Genomic DNA, 19612 nt, shown 5'->3' with positions numbered 1-19612 from the left:
CGAGGAGTTGGAGCATTTGGGGATGGCAGCGCCGCGCGTGGGCGCGCCCGGATCCCGCAGCGCATCCCGGGATGGGCCCGGAGCCGCTGCCGGAGCGATCCCGCCCCGGGGCACCCCTGGGCCGCCTGTCCGGGCCCGTCCCGCATATTTGCCGCCCTACTCAAGGCGGATGAAATGTTTGGTTCCTAAGGAAGCAGCGAGAGCTGCCGCCGTCTCCAGGGAAATCGCGGCGTGCCCCGAGCGCGGATGCTCCGCTCGGCACCTTCATCTCCTCCGCCCTCCGGGGCTGCACCCGCGGCTGCGGCTTTGTTTGCAAAATATTGACGCCTCTCCATGGAGGAGATCAGCCCGGCCGGGCTGGGCCCGGTCCCTCCCGCGCATCCCCGAGTCGCGGCTGTGCAGGAGCATCCTCGCTCCTCGGGCTGGCTCTGGTTGGTGCTGCTGACGCCCACAAACCCCCAAATGCGGGTAAATGAGGTTTTTGTGACCGCAGGAACGAACCTGTCGCCCTGGGTTTTTAAGATTTTCTAAGCCTTCTGATGTTCACATTATTGTAACGAGCTTTCTCACACACTTTCTGTAAATAACTCATTGTTTTGCATTCTTTTATGGAAGAAGAGAAATTTGATAGACTGTTAGATTGTCCAGTGTCATTGGAGAGGTGGCACTGTCACCCTCCAATCCACTGTCACTTTTAGAAATCTATAAATGTTAGAGTCAAAAAATAAACTTCTCTTTTTTGCCTTGAGGACAGCGCTGTGTGCGCGTCGTGTTGTTTCGTGTCCTACAGTGACATTGGGAGGAGGTGCCGGGTTTCGGCAGCGGCTCCTTTGTCCCCTGAGCTGCCGGGACAGGGAGGGGACAAAGCCGGGGAGCAAACACGGCTTGGGGAGGAGAAACCTCCTTTAAAGGCAGAAAGGTGCGGGGAGGAGAAGCTGCTGCCCTGTGGAGCTCATCCCTCCCACGCCCTGCCGGCAGCAGCGCCGCAAGCGCCTCCGAGCCCGGCTGGAGATTCCCGGCACCATCCAAAGGTTCCCTGAACGGAGCCACCCGGGGCTGGCCCGGGTCACCCTTCCCGGCCGGTGACACCCGGAGGGCCCGGCCCTGGTGGCACCGCGGGCGTTTCGGTGCCGCTGAGTCACCTCGGAGGCTCCGGGGCTGTGCCCGGCTCTGCCCAGCGTGCCCGGGCAGGGCAGGGCAGCTCCTGCCCCCCTTCCCACCGGAGCTGCCAAAATCGCGGCCGGGATGGGACTGATGGCACCTCCTGTGACCGTGTCACAGGGGTCCGAGAATGAGGGAAGAGACCAGGATCTGACTCCATGTTTCAGAAGGCTTGATTTAGTATTTTATGATATATATTAAATTTAAACTATACTCAAAGAATAGAAGAAAGGGTTTCATCAGAAGGCTGGCTAAGAATAGCAAAAGAAAGAATGATAACAAAAGTTTCTGTCTCGGACAGAGAGTCTGAGCCAGCTGGCTGTGATTGGCCATTAATTAGAAACAACCACATGAGCCCAATCCCAGATGCACCTGTTGCATTCCACAGCAGCAGATAACCATTGGGTACATTTTGTTCCTGAGGCCTCTCAGTTTCTCAGGAGAAAAAATCCTAAGGAAAGGATTTTCCATAAAAGATGTCTGTGACAACCCACTGCTGATGCTCGTGCCCCATCACAGGCTCTGTGGTAAAACCCAACCATTTTGGGATGGACTGTTAAAGATTCTGCTGCTTTCAGACAAACAAACGCCCTGAGCCAGGAAAGGTGCGGGGTGAGAGCCCCAGGGGAGCCACCCCAGCCCCGGGTGCATCCCGGGCCCTGCTGGGTGTCAGCAGCACTGAGGTGGAGCTGATGCCTCAGGATTTCATAGATTCATTTAATACATTTTTTATTATTTGTATTTGCAATTTGTAACTTGTAATATAATCCTGGGTTCTTCAGTGTGTAACTCCAAACCCCACCCGCAGTGCCAGCTGCTGTTCTCCCGTTTGGGGCAGACACAACAATTCCTCTCCAGGCCTGGCAGTCAAGGACACCTCACTGCCTCAGGCCCCCAGAGATTCAACAAAAGGGAGCTGGGGGAGCAAACTTGGGGTGAATGGCTTCATTAGCTGAAGCTGTAATTGGAGGATTAACCCCCAACATGCAAATGGACCAAAGTTATCAAAGTGTGAAAACCCATGAGTGAGCCGTGGTCCAGTTTTGGGTGCAGCCCCTGGGGCTTCCTGAGATGTACCTGAAACCCCTTAAATAAATAAATAAATAAATAAATAAATAAATAAATAAATAAATAGCCTTCATTTTGTCTGGCTCTGTTTTCAGGCAGTCCCACAGGGCTGAGGCCTGAGGGAGGGTCAGGGGCTGCAGCCTCACCTGATGTGAGAAATGAGAAAATGATGAGGAAATCCCAGCCCAGCAGGAGCCCCTGCAGTCACTGACGGGCATTTTGGGGGCCTGGGGAGTTCTGTGGGTGTTGAACCAGAGGAATTTTTCTTGTTTCAGAGGGGGCTTTGTGCAAACACACAAACCAACCCCCAGTGATGCCACCAGCCCGGGAGCAGCACCCTGTGGTGGGTTGGGGTTGGTGTCCTGGTTTAGGGCAAATCTGAGGGAAAACCTCAAGGGGTTCCTCTAGAAAAGCAGATTCAAGCTGCCCCTCCTCCAGCTGGTTGGGGAAAAGATTTCCTTGGAGAAGAGTGGAAAAAAACCTTTTTATTTAACAGGCAAAGCATTCACCAGCATGAAAAATGGACAGTATTAAACAATAGAACCTCTCACTGCTCTGAAGAGATGGCAAACTCAGAAAGCCCCTCCATGGGCTGTAGCTCAGCTCACTCAGTCTCTTATCAGTCTCTTATCAGTCCCTCCAGACCCAGCGTGGCCACAGGGGAGAGCTCCCCGTGCTCTTTGGGGTGTTCAGTGCAGAGCAGGTTCCAAAGGTCCAAAGAAAAAGAAAAACCACAGTCCAGGGAACTTCTCTGCCTCAGCAAACTAAAACCAGCTGAAAGCAAAGGAGAGCTCTGTCCTGCTGTCTGTCTGTGCTGCACGGGGGGATGTGGGGGGCAAATGCAGTTTCTGAAAAGCTCTCAGAACCAGTCTTAAAGGTGTAAAACCCATTTCTGGGCTAAACAGACACATGGGGATGCAAGTATCTTAAAGTCATCCCAGAACACTCAGTTTGACTGGAAAATGGTGACTTTACCAAGGAAAAAATAACTTTCCATGACTGCCAGACTAACAGAGCCTCAAAGGATGCAGCCAACCTCAGGAACATTCACATTAAAAATCAGAGCCATTTTTAGAGAGCAGCCCTGAAAACAGTCACCAAGGCTGGGGAGCGCAGGGTGCTGCCAAAGGGAAAAGAAAATGAGTGCAAAACCAAAAAAAAAGAGTGCAAAACCAAATCCAAGGGCCTGGATACCCCAATCTCTGTTGCACCCCGAGTTTGGGTGAAGCAGCTGGAAGCAAACCCATCAATCAATCAATCAAACAAACAAAGAAAGTGTGTTGTTATTATGGTTGGCATTGTCAGGGTGGCCATGGAGTCCGTGCCCTCAGAACCAGCCCCATTTCCCTTTCCAGAGCCCTTTTCCTGCCTGTCCCAATAGGAAAGGGCTCATCAGGGCTCCCTTATTTCTCCCCTCTCCTGGCAGGAACCAGGAATCCCCTGCAGGAATCCCCTGCAGGAACATCCCCAGCTGTGCCACAGGGCCTGGGCGGCCATTCCCATCTCCCCCTGCCAGGGTTAATTAATGTCTCTCATTAATTCAGGGGGATTCAGTGAGGCCACAGCACAGGGGGACCCTGGCCATCCCAGGGAGGGGCTGGAGCTCATTAGGTAAAGGACTAATTAGATTTAATGACCTTGGGATGGGTGCTGGTGGATCCAGGGAGCTGCAAGATCACGAGGCAGGAGCCAAACCCTTCCTTGCCTGGTTTATCCTCCCTCGGGTGCTTTCCTGCTTCCTCAAGGGAAAAATGATAACAAAGAATGATAAAAAATGATAGAAAATTAAAGGGAAGGGGAAAAATGATAAAAGAATGAAACCAAAACTGAGCTGGATTTTCCCAGCTGCTGACCATGGGGCTCTGCAATCCCCCGGCTCCTTCCAGCAGCACCAGCGAGGTGCCAAACCCAGGGAAATCCAAAAAATCCTGCAGGGTTTGGGTTGGAAGGGACCTTGAGACCCATCCCATCCCATCCCATCCCATCCCATCCCATCCCATCCCCAGGTGGTTCCAAGCCTTGGAAATTCCCAAATCTGGATGAACCCACCCTGGCAAGTGCTGCCCCAAACTCTGCCCCCATTCCGGGCAGTTTGAGCCAATTTTTGCCTTTTCTGGGTGTTTCTGTGGCTCTGCAGGGCGGCCCAGAGCAGGAGAACATTCCTGGGCAGGAAAAGGGGTTTGGGATGGAATCCTGGCCCTGCTTGGGAACACCCAGAGCTCCTGGAACCCCCAAAGCCAGCCCAGGGTTTCTGCTGGGCACAGACAAATCCTTCAGGTGCTGCTTTGAGTCACCCTCTTATGAAGCACCTCCACCCAGCACATTATTTTATTTTTTTTTTCCCAGGAGGTGCTGGCAAAACACAGGTTAGTGACACATTAAATAACAGAGCCCTTTGAAGAGCCCTGGTTTCGGTGCTGAGCGTGGCTGGAGGTGCTGCTGGAGTTTCAGCAAGTGGGGCTAAATAAATATAAATATAAATATAAATATAAATATAAATATAAATATAAATATAAATATTCAAAAATAAACTCAAACATTTACATATTAAAATATAAATAGAAAATATAAATCTAAATATATATGAAATATCAAAATATAGAAACAAATACAAAATAAAGTTATAAACATATAAAGACATAAAAATATAAAATGTAAAATATAAATCTAAATATATGTAAGATATATAAAAATATAGAAATATCAATGCAAAAATTAAAATTATAAAAATATAAAAATTATAAATATAAGTATATATGATATATAAAAATATAGAAATATCAATATAACTACAAAATTAAATATATTTATATATTTATGTATTTATATTTGTATATTTATATATATATAAATGTATAAATGAAAATAATCATATAAGCTAAATATAAATACATATATATAAATATACAAATCTGAGGATATAAAAATATAAATATAAATACAACCAGCAAGTCCCATGGTTTTATTTCAGCAATGACATTTGGGTGAGCAGTGTTCCTGCAGCTTTTCACCATCCTGACAGAGCTGTCCCCGTGTTTCCCTTGCATCATTGCCAGCAGAGCAATGATCACATCATTCAATTAAACAATATCCTTTGATTGCCCAGAGGTCTGGGAGCAACAGTTGGGAAATGTTTATTTAATAACTTAATTATTATAATATCAGCGTTATTTAGCACTTAGGCAGGGCTCTGCTGTGAGATAACAAAACCCAAGGTTTATAATTTGGCCTGATCTGAGCTAATCGTGGGATCACAGCGCGCTGAGGGATTGGAATGGACCTGAACGATCTTGTGCTCCCAGCCCTGCCAGCACGGGGACAATTCCAGTTCCACCCTCGCGGCTGCTCCAGGCCTCACCCAGCCCGCCCCGAGCGCTGCCACGTCTGGGGCAGCCACAGCTCCCGTGTGCCCCCTGTGCCAGCTCTGCCACCCTCACGGGCTGCCCCATACCCACAATTGTATTGTGCCTGATATCCACGATTATATTGCTGCCCGATATCCACAATCATGTTGCTGCCCGATACCCCAAATTTCCCCCCTTCCATTTTTACCCGTTCCCCCCGTCCGGTCACCCCCGCCCCCGGGCAGCTCCTCCCGCGGTTCCCTCCATCCCCTGCATCCCCGGAGGAGCGGCGCTGGCCCCGCACGCCGTCTCCTCTGCGGGGGGATCATTCATTCTCCGGGGGAGCACTCCCGGCGCTCCCGCCCGGCTCCGCGGGGCTCAGCCGGGGATCCCCGGCCCCGCGGTGTCCCGGGAGGCCGGGCCGGGCCCGGGGCTCCTGCACGGGACCGTTGCCCATCAATGCGGGGACCCCGCGGGATCCCCAAAATTCACCGAACCCGCGGACACGTGCAGGGAGCGGCTGCGGCACAGCGGGGCGGGGCCATGCAAATGAGCCGCATTGTTATGGAGATGAGGGCGTGGCTATGGACCGACACAGGGATCCGACAATGGGGCGTGGTTATGGAAATGCGGTGCTGCGTATGGAAATATGGGGCGTGGTTATGTAAATGACGGGGTGTATATGGAAATAAGGGGCGCGGTTTGGGGCGTAGGCGGTGCCTCGGCCCCGGCGCGCGGGGTGGAGGCGGGGCCGGTCCCGCCCCGCGCTCCCGCCCAGAGCCCTCAGAGCCCCCGGAGCGCGGCGGCGGCCGCAGAGACAGCGGCGGCACCGGCGTGGCTGCTCCGCACCGCCGGCCCCGTCCATCACCGCCGGCCCCGTCCATCACCGCCGGCCCCGTCCATCACCGCCGACCCCTCCGCCACCGCCGACCCCTCCGCCACCGCCCCTCCGCCATGAACTCGCTGCTCTTCGGGGAGATGGCCCGCGCCTTCTCTCCCACCGCCGCCGCTGCCGCCGCCTCCTCCTGCCCGCTGGGCCCCGGCGGCGGCGGCCCCGCGGCGGCCGGAGGGGGCCCGCCGGTGACGGCGGCGCTGCGGAACGACCTGGGCTCCAACATCCACCTGCTCAAGGGGCTGAACGTGCGGTTCCGCTGCTTCCTGGCCAAGGTGCACGAGCTGGAGCGGCGGAACCGGCTGCTGGAGAAGCAGCTGGCGGCCCAGCAGAGCGAGCGCGACCGCCGGCTGCGCTACAAGACCTTCTCCCGGGACCAGGCGGTGCAGACGGACGGCGGGACCCCGCCGCTGGTGCCGCCGCCGGGCCCCGGGCACGGGCCGCTGCCGTCGCCGCCGCACTACGGGCGCCTGCCCGGCACCATCTGGAGCTACACCCAGGTGCGGCGCACCGGCGGCGGCGGCCTGGAGACCGTGCAGGGCCCCGGCGTGTCCTGGGTGCACCCGGACGGCGTCGGGGTGCAGATCGACACCATCACCCCCGAGATCCGCGCCCTCTACAACGTGCTGGCCAAAGTCAAGCGGGAGCGCGACGAGTACAAGAGGAAGTGAGTGATGGGGGATGCGGGCGGTCCGCGCTGCACTGCGGGGAAACGGGGCCAGCCCTCCCCGGGAGCGCCCGGGGACAGCGCGGGCACCGGCTCCTCCTGCCCGGGGCTCGCTGCGGGCCGGGGATGCGCCCCGGGGTCCTGGGGGTTTTTTCCGAGGGGGGGGGTGGGGGTTGAACCTCCTTTGATACCCAGAAAACTGCGGGATCCATCCCTGGGGGGATGGAGAGCCTGGATCTTGCAAGGAGCATTGTCAGCTTAACTTAAAAAAATATATATACATATATATATATACCCACACATATATACGTATATTTTTTTTTTTTGTTTAGAAGGGAAATAATCCGTTATTAATATTGCATCGCATAGTTACTCCTAAATTTAGCTCGCCTTCATTTTTGTTTTTTTTTTTTTGGTCTGATTACTCCAGTAGTCGCTGGTGTGTGCCAGCTCCCTGAAATTAGCTCAGCGCTGCAATATTTGGGTTGCAAATACTGCAGGGCAAGGTTTGCACTCCGAGATGTTGCTCGGAATTATCCAAAACAAAAGCCTTTGTAAGGCCGGCGGGTCTGGAGGTGTCCCCTGGCCTGTGGATTGGGTTGGAATGGTGATGGATGGCGTTCCCTTGGATCGCTGTTTGCTGTGGCAGAGATGGAGGCCAGAGGGGAAAAAAATGTACTTGGGCTTCTGCAGGAGATTCCTGCATTGTCTGAGGAGCTGCTGCCCTTCGAGGCTGCCGTTCGCTCTCCCGGCTGCAGTTTGGGCGGGTTTAGCCTCAAAATGCATTTCCTGCTCACGGGGCCGGGGTTTTCCCTGCAGAACCCCCCGGATCCGTCCTCATTTCCCGCATTTCCCGGCTCCGTGGCCTGCGGAGCGGGGCCGGGTCCCTCCTGCCCGGCTTTGCAGACTGCAGTGAGCTCCCTGCACACTCAGGGCAGCTTTTGTAACAGCCTGGAATCAGCTGGAGGTGAGGTCTCCATCAGACTCTCTCCAATGCAATGGATTTCTTGCACACCTCTGTCCCATATGCTGCTGCTCCATTGGCTTCCCCCAGACCCTTTTTCTATGTGGCCCTTACACATAGATGTAGTTTCTGTCTAACAACATTTTCAGGCCCTCTAGTTCCTTTTTTGTGACAAATCCAAACAAATTTTTCCCCGTCCCCGTTTCCCAGGCCGTTCACGCTGTTGCAAACCTCTCACATCTATCTCCCATTTGATTTCTAGACTGAGGAATCCCATTCAGTCTTAATGTAGAAGCTGCTCTGTACTTACTAATCTTTCCTTTGTCCCTTTTTTATTCGATCTGCAATGCTCCAGCTTGGTTTTTCAGATCAGACCAATATAAAATATTTCAAGGCTGATGTGGGTTTGGACAGGGAGATGATGACATTTCCTGGGCGGGTTTGGCGCCCCAGCCGGGCTCTGTGCCCCGGTCCTGGGCCGGTGCCTGTCCCTGGAGGCGCCTCGGGTGCTCTGTCCCTGCTGTGGCTGGAGAAAAGGAGCTGCTCTCTGTTTTCCAGCCCACAGTCGTGGCGGCTCGGGCTGGATTTGGTTTCTGTGGCCGGTCTCAAGGAATGGGAGGAGCAGGGAGCACAAAAAGTGGGGCTGGGTGGGGAAAGGGGATCCCACAGCATGTGGGGTGTGGGTTGTGTCACCAAAACTTGGGGCTGCTTCTCCTTTTTCCATGGATATTTGATTTATTCCTGCTTCTGGAGGAAGAGGAGACTTGTGGGCCTTCGGGTTCGGCCTTTCTGCTGATACAAAGTTGATTTTTCTGCTTTTACTCACTTGTGTAAGGCACATTTTCCCCCTAGTCTGTGTTCTTCTTCACTCAGGGGTTGCATAAAACAGATAAATTCAGCAGAGCAAAGGGGAACCTCAGGTCTTTTTCTTGCCCTTGAAAGGTGTTTTCCTCGTGGGGAAAATAAAGGTAATTAACAGGTATCAACACGTTTCATCCCACGTTGGTGGTGCTGTGTCTGCAGTGTGGGTTTGATGGATGCTCATTTCTCTGGAACTGGAGTTGGTCGCTGCTCTGTGACCTTCAGTCCCACATGGACAGCACACCCTTGCTTTTGGGGATTTGGCTTTTTCCTCTGGGCCTTGATCTGCCTTGGGCGAGCTCGGGGAGCAGGGCTGAGCTGTGTGAGTTCCTCCTGGCACTCGGGTGGAGCAGCTGAGCTCCATGCCCTGGGCTCTGGGTGCTGCAGGCTTTGCCAGCCACCCTGCAGGGCTGGCCTGCCCTGGCACCTCTGTGTGTGTGTGCCTGCACTAAGTGCCCTCTTTGGGGTTCCCTCACCCTGCTGGGATCCCCTGGGTGCTCTGGGTTTATTTAGGGAGCTGAGCTCCACGTGGAACAGGAGGAGCCTTGTGCCTCTCTCCTGGTGGGGCTCTTGTGGAGAGCTGGGCACCACCACGGGCTCCCAGCCCAGGTGTGTGAGCAGGGAAAGAAGGAAGGAAAAGGAAATGGAAAGAAAAGGAAAAGAACTTTCCATTGCTCAGTCTGAGAGCCAGCAGAGCCTTTGTGCAGCAGCCAGGCCTTGTGACCTCACCCAGGAGCCGCCAGCCCATAGCCAAAGACCTTTAAGTGATAATTCCATTTATCTCCTGGGGCAAGGGAGCCTTTTCCCCCTTTCCAGGGTGGCCACTTGGCCCAGGAGGTTGTGGCTGCCAAATGTTTTTGTGGTTTGCAGTATTTGGCTGTGAGGAAAAGCCAGGCAGGGCATGGGTGGGACAGCAGGGCAGTGCTGGGTGTGCAGGGCTCACCTGGGATGTCTCTGGTGCTGTTGATGTCCCAGCTGGGAACTGGGCAAGGCAGGGCTGCAATCCAGAGGGGAAATAATCCCTTTTGTTTCCTTTCTTTTAAAGGACAAGCAGCCTTGCTGCTGTAAAACAACGGTGGGAGATGATCCAGGATGTTCTTGCCAATGGAATTCTGCCTGTGCAGTTTCTGGGATTAGCAATGGCTTCATTTGGGGGAAATTTGCTTAATTTCTTTGTTCTGTTCCCTCAAATAATTTTCCTTGGACGTTGTAACACAACAAACTGGAGCTCTGAGAGGGCATAGTCAGTCGAGCACACTGATATTTTATTTTATTTATCATATTTTACCCTGGCTTTTGTTTGTGTCTGGAGCAAAATGAAGAACCCAGCAGATATTTCAGTCCAAAACTGCTTTTACTTTTTCCTCCAGGTGATGGTATTTTACTCAAATGATGTATAAATTTGCACATTTTCTACTTATTGTGCTGCCTTAATCTCATATTTTTTTTAGCAATGATCATGATTTTACACAAGATTATGACTTTAGTGAGGGAGTCAACAACTGGAGAAGTTGTAGAGGGAAAATGAAGTTAAATTAATTTTCTTTATTTTTTTCCAGCTATGCTTGCATTTAGAAGAGCTTTTGGACATAGATCTTACTCCTCGTCAGATAATTTATTGTTTATCTGTCAGATCTTTCGTAATTTTTACCTCTTGTTACCCTTTTAGCAGAAAAAAGCAAAATTGTGTTTCTGCAAAATTGCACTTTTGCAGTCAAAGCAGCTCAATAAAAAACACTTTCAGGGACAGGTAATTGAAAACAGAGCGGGGTCACATTTTTAAATTTAAAACACTAAGGTGATTTTTTTTTTTAGACAGAATACTACTAATAAAAATGATAATAAAAATGATAATAATAATGACAATAATAATGATAATAATAATGACAATAATACTGATAATAATCAGCTGTGGTGCTGCAGGTGCTCGGAGGTGCAGAGCGCTTCCTCCAGGAGCAGGGCTGGCATCCAGGCTGGTATCCCTGGATTTGGGCTTGGTCCCTCTGGTTATTGAGGAGAAGAATCTGCTTTTATCTTTATCTGCCTTGGGAGAGCAGCTGGGGCTGAGCCCGGCCCTGGCCCGGCTCCTCTGGGGATCTTTGTCCCCATTTTGGGACACTCGGGACCCTCAACAGCCCCAGTGGCACCGCAGGGAGGGCCCTGCGGAGAACGGGCGGGATTCTCCCCCCAATTAGTTAATTCTTGTTAATTACTGACCGAGGGGCTCTGCCGTGGCACGTGCAAGGTGTGGCGGTGATGGCCCGGACGTGTCCCCGTCCCGGGGATCGCGGGGACAGCAACAGGGACAGGGGTGGTGCTGCTGTGACAGGGACAGTGCACGTGTGACGGTGCCTGTGTGCTGTGACAGTGACGGTGCTGCTGTGATGGTGACAGTGGCAGTGCAGGTGTGACAGTGACAGTGGTGGTGCTGTGATGGTGACAGTACTGCTGTGATGGTGACAGTGGCAATTTGGGTGTGACAGTGATGGTGCTGCTGTGATGGTGACAGTGGCAGTACGGGTGTGACAGTGACGGTGCTGCTGTGATGGTGACAGCAGCAGTGCAGGTGTGACAGTGACAGTGGTGGTGCTGTGACAGTGATGGTGCTGCTGTGATGGTGACAGTGGCAGTTTGGGTGTGACAGTGACGGTGCTGCTGTGATGGTGACAGTGGCAGTACGGGTGTGACAGTGATGATGCTGCTGTGATGGTGACAGCAGCAGTGCAGGTGTCATGGTGATAGTGGCAGTGCAGGTGTGACAGCAGCTGTGACCCTGTGACAGTGGCAATGCCCCTGTGACAGTGCAGGTGTGGCAGTGGCAGTGCCCCTGTGACAGTGACAGTGCAGGTGTGACAGTGACAGTACTGCTGTGAAAGTGGCAGTGCCCCTGTGACAGTGACAGTACTGCTGTGAAAGTGGCAGTGCCCCTGTGACAGTGACAATGCACGTGTGGCAGTGCCCCTGTGACAGTGGCAGTGCTCCAGTGACAGTGCAGGTGTGGCAGTGCAGGTGTGACAGTGGCAGTGCAGGTGTGGCAGTGCCCCAGTGGCAGTGCAGGTGTGACAGTGGCAGTGCCGCAGTGGCAGTGCAGGTGTCACAGTGACAGTGCAGGTGTGCCAGTGCCCCAGTGGCAGTGCAGGTGTGGCAGTGCCCCAGTGGCAGTGCAGGTGTCACAGTGGCAGTGCAGGTGTGGCAGTGCCCCAGTGGCAGTGGCAGTGTCCCCGTGTGTGCCAGCCCAGCTGGCTGCAGCGCTCCCTCCCTCGGTGGCTGTCCCCAGCCCAGCCCCAGCACACATTTGTGTATTTATGGTTCCACCATTACTCTTCATTGCTGCAGATATTGAGGCTGCCAGATGTTGGTTGTCTTTTCCAGCACGGCCTTAGCTGCTACTAAGAGTTGAACTGGAAAGAATTGTTTTACCTCAGGATGGTATTTCACTGGCAAGATTAATAAAGTCCACTTGGAAAAGAGATTATCTTAAATTTGCTGCAGCTGGGAAGGACAAAGATTATCATTGTCAAAGGCAGCGCGCGTCAAAACTCACTGGAGCTTGGTTTTTTTTTTTAGAGAAGGGAACTTAATAAAAATGTGCTTAAGATAAGCCCTGGAGGAATGTCTGAGAACTTTTAAGGCTAAAATATCAGCAGTAACAAGATGCAAATGTTCTGCATAGACCCAATCAAAACCAAATCATTTTTTCATCCCCCTGGAGGAATGTAACCAGCGTGGCAGACCTGTCCCTGCCTCGATTGGTCACAGGGCTGGCAGGAACAATCTCTGTGGAAAGCCACCTCTTTAATTCTGCTATTCCTGCTTTTCTTTCTCTGTTTTAGAGGGATAATTATTTTTCAATGTGGCTTTTCACAGAAATTCCCGATTTTCCACCGCTTCCAGAGTAGTGGAAAATCCCTGGTCTGGGGGATTTTTGGCTGCCTCTTACAAGATGTGAAGTTTGATATTAAATGCTGGCTCTGCTGAAACCTGAGACCCAGGCTTGAAAAGCCCCTTTTTCCCTGGCCTGGGAGAACATCAGTTTTCCTCGTGGAGAAGGGATAAAATTGCCTGATGTGAAAAACCCCCTTGGCTGTGTGGCACAAATATCCAGTTGTAATTGCTGGGTGGAAAGTGGCTCTGCTTGGAGCTGTGCAAGCGAAGCCCCATAAGAGTAATATTTCCTTAAATAATTCCATCTTTTCTTCTAAAATGCTGCTGCACAGACACACATTTAGGGTACACATGGCATCCCTCACAAAGCTCAGGTTTATTTATTTTTTTCCAGCTGGAAACTGGGACTTCTGGGTTGTAGGGATGCAGGAGAAGGTTTGTGGGGAGGGGAGGATGTTTCTCTTTGATCCTGATTCCTAGCAGTGCTCCATGCTGGGGTTGGGGCTGTGCTTGGAAAATGTAACAGACAAAGAAATCTGTGTGTGTGCCTTCAACTGGTTTGTAATGGGAGGGCTGAGTGTGTTATGACTGACTTGAAGGAGCTGCTGTTATTCTGAACTTTGTCTTTCAATTAGAATTAACATAATGAGTTTGTAGATGAACTCAGTGAGGAGAAAAATCCCCCCCCTCGTGTTGTGGTTGGAGTTTTAAAGGAAAAAACTTCTCCTTGAAGCTTCCCCTGCTGCAGGAGAACCACAGGACTGTGTGTGTGTATTTAGAATTTACCTTTTGATTCCTCCTGTGACTCACTCTGGGCTTTCTGAAGGCAATAAAACCCCAGATTTTCAGAGCACAGCTCAGCTCTGAGTCGCTCTGGGAGCAAACCCCTCACACAGCTCCGATCTTAAACCCAAAGAATCTCCCCAGCTGCTGCTGCAGGGTGGGCTGAGGTGGAGGCAAACACAGGAACCAGTGATAACCAGTGCATTCCAGCTCCTCTCCTGGGGCTTTGGAGCAGAGATGCCTCTGGAGTGCTGGACCTGGGGCCAGGGAGGGCTCTGCAGCCTCCTCTGCTCAGCAGCTGCTTTTTTGTGGCTCAGCCTTTGTGGTGCTGCTCTGCCAGCTCTCAGCTTGGTTTCCTGCATCTGCTTTTCTCTGACTAAATTTACTTTTTTTTCTGTGCTAGAAATACTCACAGGATGTTGTTTTTTGGTCCTGCAGGGGCCCTGTGGGTCCCTTCCAGCTTGGGATATTCTGATTCTAAATCTCCCTCTTGGTGTTTAAAACCAGCTCCTTTAAAACCAGCTCCTTTAAAACCAGCTCCTTTAAAACCAGCTCCTTTAAAACCAGCTCTTTTAAAACCAACTCTTTTAAAACCAGCTCTTTTTTTTGTGTGTGGTTGTATGAGAAAGGAAGAGATTTCTTCCAGTTTTTTTGAAGTTTAAAAGCTTCACAGTATCTGTGTGTGCACCGTTCAGAGAGGCTGAAACTCCTGCATAGCCTTGTGACCTCTTCCTATTAAAAATTACCTTGCTCCAAGAACTGCTGCTGGAGGGATTAGTGAGAAGTGATAATGAAAGGCAATAAATGATAAGAAATGGCATGAGGCTGGGTGGGGAAACAGGGAAATATGGCTTGGGAAATGGGGAAATTCTGGAATCACAGGGTGGCTTGGGTTGGAAGAGCCCTTAAAGATCCCATTCCAAACCCTCTGCCATGGCAGGGCCACCTCCCTCTGTCCCAGCCCTGTCCAGCCTGGCCTTGGGCACTGCCAGGGATCCAGGGCAGCCACAGCTGAGTTTGTTTTTCCCACATTTCTAACCTTGAACCTCCCCCTCTCACATCTGAATGGAAGCAATTTGCCTCCACTTCATGATAAATTTGGAATAAGGGACAAAAATATTATTGTAGTAGGGCAATAGCCTGAGCACACTGAGAGCTTCTTGAATTTCAAATGCATTGTCAAAAATGCCTGAATTTGGGTCAGGCTCTTCTCCCAGGGAGCAGTGACAGGAATCAGCCTTGTGTGGCACCAGCAGAGGTTTGGATTGGGTAGAGGGGAAATTTCCTCATGGAAAAGCTCCCAAAGCCCTGGCAGAGGCTGCCCAGGGAGTGGTGGAGTCACCATCCATGGGAATGTTCAAAAATGGTGTGGATGTGGCACCTGGGGATGTTTTGGCTGCCTGCTGATGCTGAAGGGATCGTGAGGGGGATCTGGTTTTGATGCCAAAGAAATCAAAAACTTGTCTGGTGTTTCCTAAGCCCTGGTGTCACCTTGTCCAGGGACTCTCATGGTCCTGGATCGTAGATTATCAGATCATGAGATTATCCTGATTATCAGATCATCCTGCTTCAAATCAAACCTGGATTTTCCCAGGTGATTTACCTGACTTCAGGAAGCTTGGGAAAGGTTCCCTGACATTCTGTGGCAGCTGGGGCACACACACATTTTTACCACCACTGAATTACCAAGGTGCTGTGTTTGGAAAATTAAAAATGTTAAAAATTTTTTAATTTTAAGGAAGCTTGGGAAAGGTTCCCTGCAGTGCAGTGGCAGCTGGGGCACACACACATTTTTACCACCACTGAATTACCAAGATGCTGTGTTTGGAAAATTAAAAATGTTAAAAATTTTTTAATTTTCAGGAAACTTGGGAAAGGTTCCCTGACATTCTGTGGCAGCTGGGGCACACACACATTTTTACCACCACTGAATTACCAAGGTGCTGTGTTTGGAAAATTAAAAATGTTAAAAATTTTTTAATTTTCAGGAAACTTGGGAAAGGTTCCCTGCCATTCTGCAGTGCAGTGGCAGCTGGGGCACACATACATTTTTACCACCACTGAATTACCAAGATGCTGTGTTTGGAAAATTAAAAATGTTAAAAATTTTTTAATTTTCAGGAAGCTTGGGAAAGGTTCCCTGCAGTGCTGTGGCAGCTGGGGCACGCACACATTTTTACCACCACTGCATTACCAAGGTGCTGTGGTATTTTGAAAAATTAAAAATGTTAAAATTTTTTTAATTTTCAGGAAACTTGGGAAAGGTTGCCTGCAGTGCAGTGGCAGCTGGGGCACGCACACATTTTTACCATTACTGAATTACCGTGGTGCTGTGTTTGGAAAATTAAAAATGTTAAAATTTTTTAATTTTCAGGAAACTTGGGAAAGGTTCCCTGACATTCTGCAGTGCAGTGGCAGCTGGGGCATGCACACATTTTTACCACCACTGCATTACCATGGTGCTGTGGTATTTTGAAAAATTAAAAATGTTAAAAATTTTTTAATTTTAAGGAAGCTTGGGAAAGGTTCCCTGACATTCTGCAGTGCAGTGGCAGCTGGGGCACACACACATTTTTACCACCACTGCATTACCAAGGTGCTGTGGTACTTTGAAAAATTAAAAATGTTAAAAATTTTTTAATTTTAAGGAAGCTTGGGAAAGGTTCCCTGACATTCTGCAGTGCTGTGGCAGCTGGGGCACGCACACATTTTTACCATTACTGAATTACCAAGGTGCTGTGGTATTTTGAAAAATTAGAAACGTTCCAAATGGAATTCTGAGCCGTGGTTTGGAAGGCCTGGGAGCCCCTCCTGTGGCCCTGCTCCTGTGGGTGCTGCTGCTCCCTGGCAGCAGTGACATCAGTGACATCAGCTGTGGCTCTGGTGCTGCAGGAGGGGAGGGCTGGCAGAGAATGGAGCTCTGTGCCCGCTAACGAAGTGCCCAGCTCGTTAGGGAGCCAGGCCAGCGCTGAAATCCCGGCACAGAGTCCCTGCAGCCCTTTGTCCCTGCATCCAGCACTGCTCCATGTGACTCTTCTGGCTCCCTGTGTCCCACTTCCCCCAAACCTGGCTCATTTGGAGCCCTTGCCAAGGGGACTTTGTGGCACTCACCAGGTCACGTCAGCTCTTTGGGCCTGGGCTGCTCCTTCTCGCTGGGGACAGGTTCAGGGGTCCCTTTTTTGGCTTTTCCTGCCTGGAAGCAGCACCATTCCTTGCTTTGAGGTGGAATTGCCCTGTGTGTGATCAGAGTCTTGGGTTTAATCTTCAATGTGCTGCTCATTTCAGGGGATTTGTTCTGAATTTGCACTGAAATCCAGTCAAAAACAAGGCTTGGTGTTGCAGCCTGCACCTCAGTTCCATGTAACTTCCCAAATCTCTTGGTTCTGTGGACAAAGCACTTAAAATTTCCCACTCTTCAGGGTTTGGGAGCAGGTGAGCTTCATCCAGAGCTCTGTGTTTGGTGCTTTGGGCACTCAGGGGTGCTGGCTTTGTTTGCTGTGTGTGCACAGACAGCAGACCTGGAACAGTGCTGGAAAACCTGACAGCCCCAAGATCCTGGACTGAAAAGAGGAGGAATTAACTTGCTCCTCTTCATGTGGGCAAGGGAAGTTGGTCATTTGCAGTGGCTCATTGAGGCAGGGAATGCTGCAGGAAGTGATGATTTACAGCATCCCCCTTCCCTTCAGTGCAGTGACTCAGGCTGGGACCCAGGATCAAAGGGATCCTGCCTCAGGACTGATTCCAAATCTGGGATTCCACTGCAACAGTCTCTGCCTGTGCATTCTTACAGGTAAAATTTGTCTCTGAAGGGAGAAAATGCAACTATGCCATTTTAATTTCTTTTTTATAAATGCAGCTCCCTCTGACACAGAGCACAGAATTGAAATTGTCAGATCAGTCACAGAATCTGACCCTGACGAGTCACATCTGGTTAAAGAGAAAACCAGGCACTGCTGTAAATTTACTGAATTCCATCAATTGGCAGGGGGTGCATTAATATTGAATTGCAATGGGGATATTTTAATATCAATATTTAATATTTCAAACAGCTGCTGTCATTAAAACTGCTACAGGAAATCCCCCCTCTCGCAGGCAGAAGAGAAATCTTTATTTCCCTCTCTTCCATATGCTGAAGCATTGGGCAGTCTGGAATATTTTCCCAACTCTTTTATCAAATGTTTCCCCCAAATGTCTATGCCAAAATCACCTCACGTTTGGCTCTTTCTGCAATTTTAATTAATTAATTAATTTATTTTAATTTTTTTATTTTTAATTTTTTTTTTATTTTTTAAATTTTCCCCTCTCTTTTTTATTATTTTCTTTCAAGAAAGGGAGAAATGTGGAGAGCAGAGCAGTTAAAAAAATTCCTTAATGCTCTGGAAAATACGTTTTCCTGCTAATCTGTATTCCCCCCTGGCACAGAGCTGCTGGCTGGCAGCAGGAGAGCAGCTTTCCCTTTCCCTTTCCCTGTGCAGGGACAAAGTCACCCTGGGAATGCTGTCCCTCATGCTGCCTCCCCTGGGGGAGCACAGGGGAATCTGCAAATGAACCCCTTCTCCTTCCTCCCTCCCCTCCTGCTGCTATTGCATCGAGGATGGGTCAATAAAGTGATTTATAAAGTCTCAGAAAGTAAAAATGTTGAGTTTATTAGAAACCACACATTCTTTTATAGATAGCTGTGATAAAAGTGGACTTAACTGGTCTTTAATCACTACTTTTTACATTATTGCTTAATTAGGAGCAACATCCTTCTTGTGAACCTCTTACAGCTAACAACACTGTCCCTGTGGGGTTTCCCTGTGGGGTTTCCCTGTGGGGTCCCCTTGGGGCCAGTGGATCCATCCCTCTCTCAGTGGATGTGCAATGCAGGCAGGCTCTTCCCTGTTCCCCTTTGGTGGCTGGAAGAAGGAATTCACTGTTTTTCCACTTCTTATTTAATGGAGGGGAGGGTGGGAGCCTCGTGTGGAGCAGCACTGAGCTGCTCTGGGATTGTTTCAGCCCTAATAAAGAACTTACCCCTGTTTCCAAAGGCAGAGCCTTTTCCCTTTCCCAGCCTTCAGTGGAGCATTCATTCCAGTTTGCTCTTTCTCCTGTAAAATTCCCAGTGAGATTCAGCTGCAGGCCTGTGGGCAGGGATTGATTCCTGGGGGAGCTGTGGTTTGGGGGGGTTGGCTCCATGACTCAGCTCCATCCTCCTGTAATTGTGGGGCAGGGGAATGAGGTCACTGCCTCAGTCACTGCAGCCCTGTTCCCTGGCCTGGTACAGTGGGAAAGGCTGGGAGAGTTGGGATTGTTCATCCTGGAGAAGCTCTGGAATGACCTAATTGTGGCCTTTCAGTGCCTGAAGGAGCTGCAGGAAGTGTGGAGGGGGATTGTTTACAAAGGATGGAGGGGCAGGACAGGAAATGGTTTTAAACAAAGAGGGACAGTTTAGATGGGATTGTGGGGAGGATCCTTCCCTGTGAGGGTGCCCAGAGCAGCTGGGGCTGCCCCTGGATCCCTGGCAGTGCCCAAGGCCAGGCTGGAACACCCTGGACAGGGGAAGGTGTTCCTGCCATGGCACAGGTGACACTGGATCAGCTTTAAGCCTTTGCAACCCAAACCAGTCTGGTTTTCCATGCAAACCAAGTGTGCACTGGAACTCTGCTGCTGCCCATCCCTTCCCCTCTACAAATACCCCAGGGCTGCCCCTGCCCTGGCTCTTTATGTCCCTCACTGCTAAAAATTCAAGTACTAAACAACTCCAGTTCTGGGAAATCTGTGCAACTGAGGCAGCAAAAGCACCTGGTTTGTTTGTGTGAATTGAAGACCGTTCTGCCTTTATGTAAATATTTAAAAATGCCTCATCTTGAATTTTATACCCATGCTGTCACCTTTATTCATTTGCTTCCCTCTCAATGGCAGGGTGCTGTGGTTGATGGTAATTCTGTAGTCCCCATGATGAACTGGAAGCCCTGAGCTCCAGAGGTGACGAGGGCAGCCTGAGC

At 50.5% G+C, this 19612-nt stretch overlaps 1 protein-coding gene across 2 annotated transcripts in view; it reads left to right on the top strand.

The window, feature by feature from the left end:
* The first annotated feature begins 6444 nt into the window (after window positions 1–6444).
* IFFO2 (intermediate filament family orphan 2) overlaps window positions 6445–19612 on the top strand; it is a 59759-nt gene continuing 46591 nt past the window's right edge. For both annotated transcript variants that reach the window (XM_036396454.2, XM_036396453.2), the window contains exon 1: window positions 6445–7132. In XM_036396454.2, coding sequence (XP_036252347.1) covers window positions 6528–7132 — 605 coding nt within the window. In that variant the 5' untranslated portion in view covers window positions 6445–6527. The remainder of the gene's footprint in view (window positions 7133–19612) is intronic.

The sequence above is a fragment of the Molothrus ater genome, chromosome 23, assembly GCF_012460135.2.
Source record: "Molothrus ater isolate BHLD 08-10-18 breed brown headed cowbird chromosome 23, BPBGC_Mater_1.1, whole genome shotgun sequence".
Taxonomy (NCBI): Eukaryota; Metazoa; Chordata; class Aves; order Passeriformes; family Icteridae; genus Molothrus; species Molothrus ater.
The sequence above is the reverse complement of the archived record's forward strand: the minus strand, read 5'-3'. Positions and strand labels throughout refer to the sequence as shown.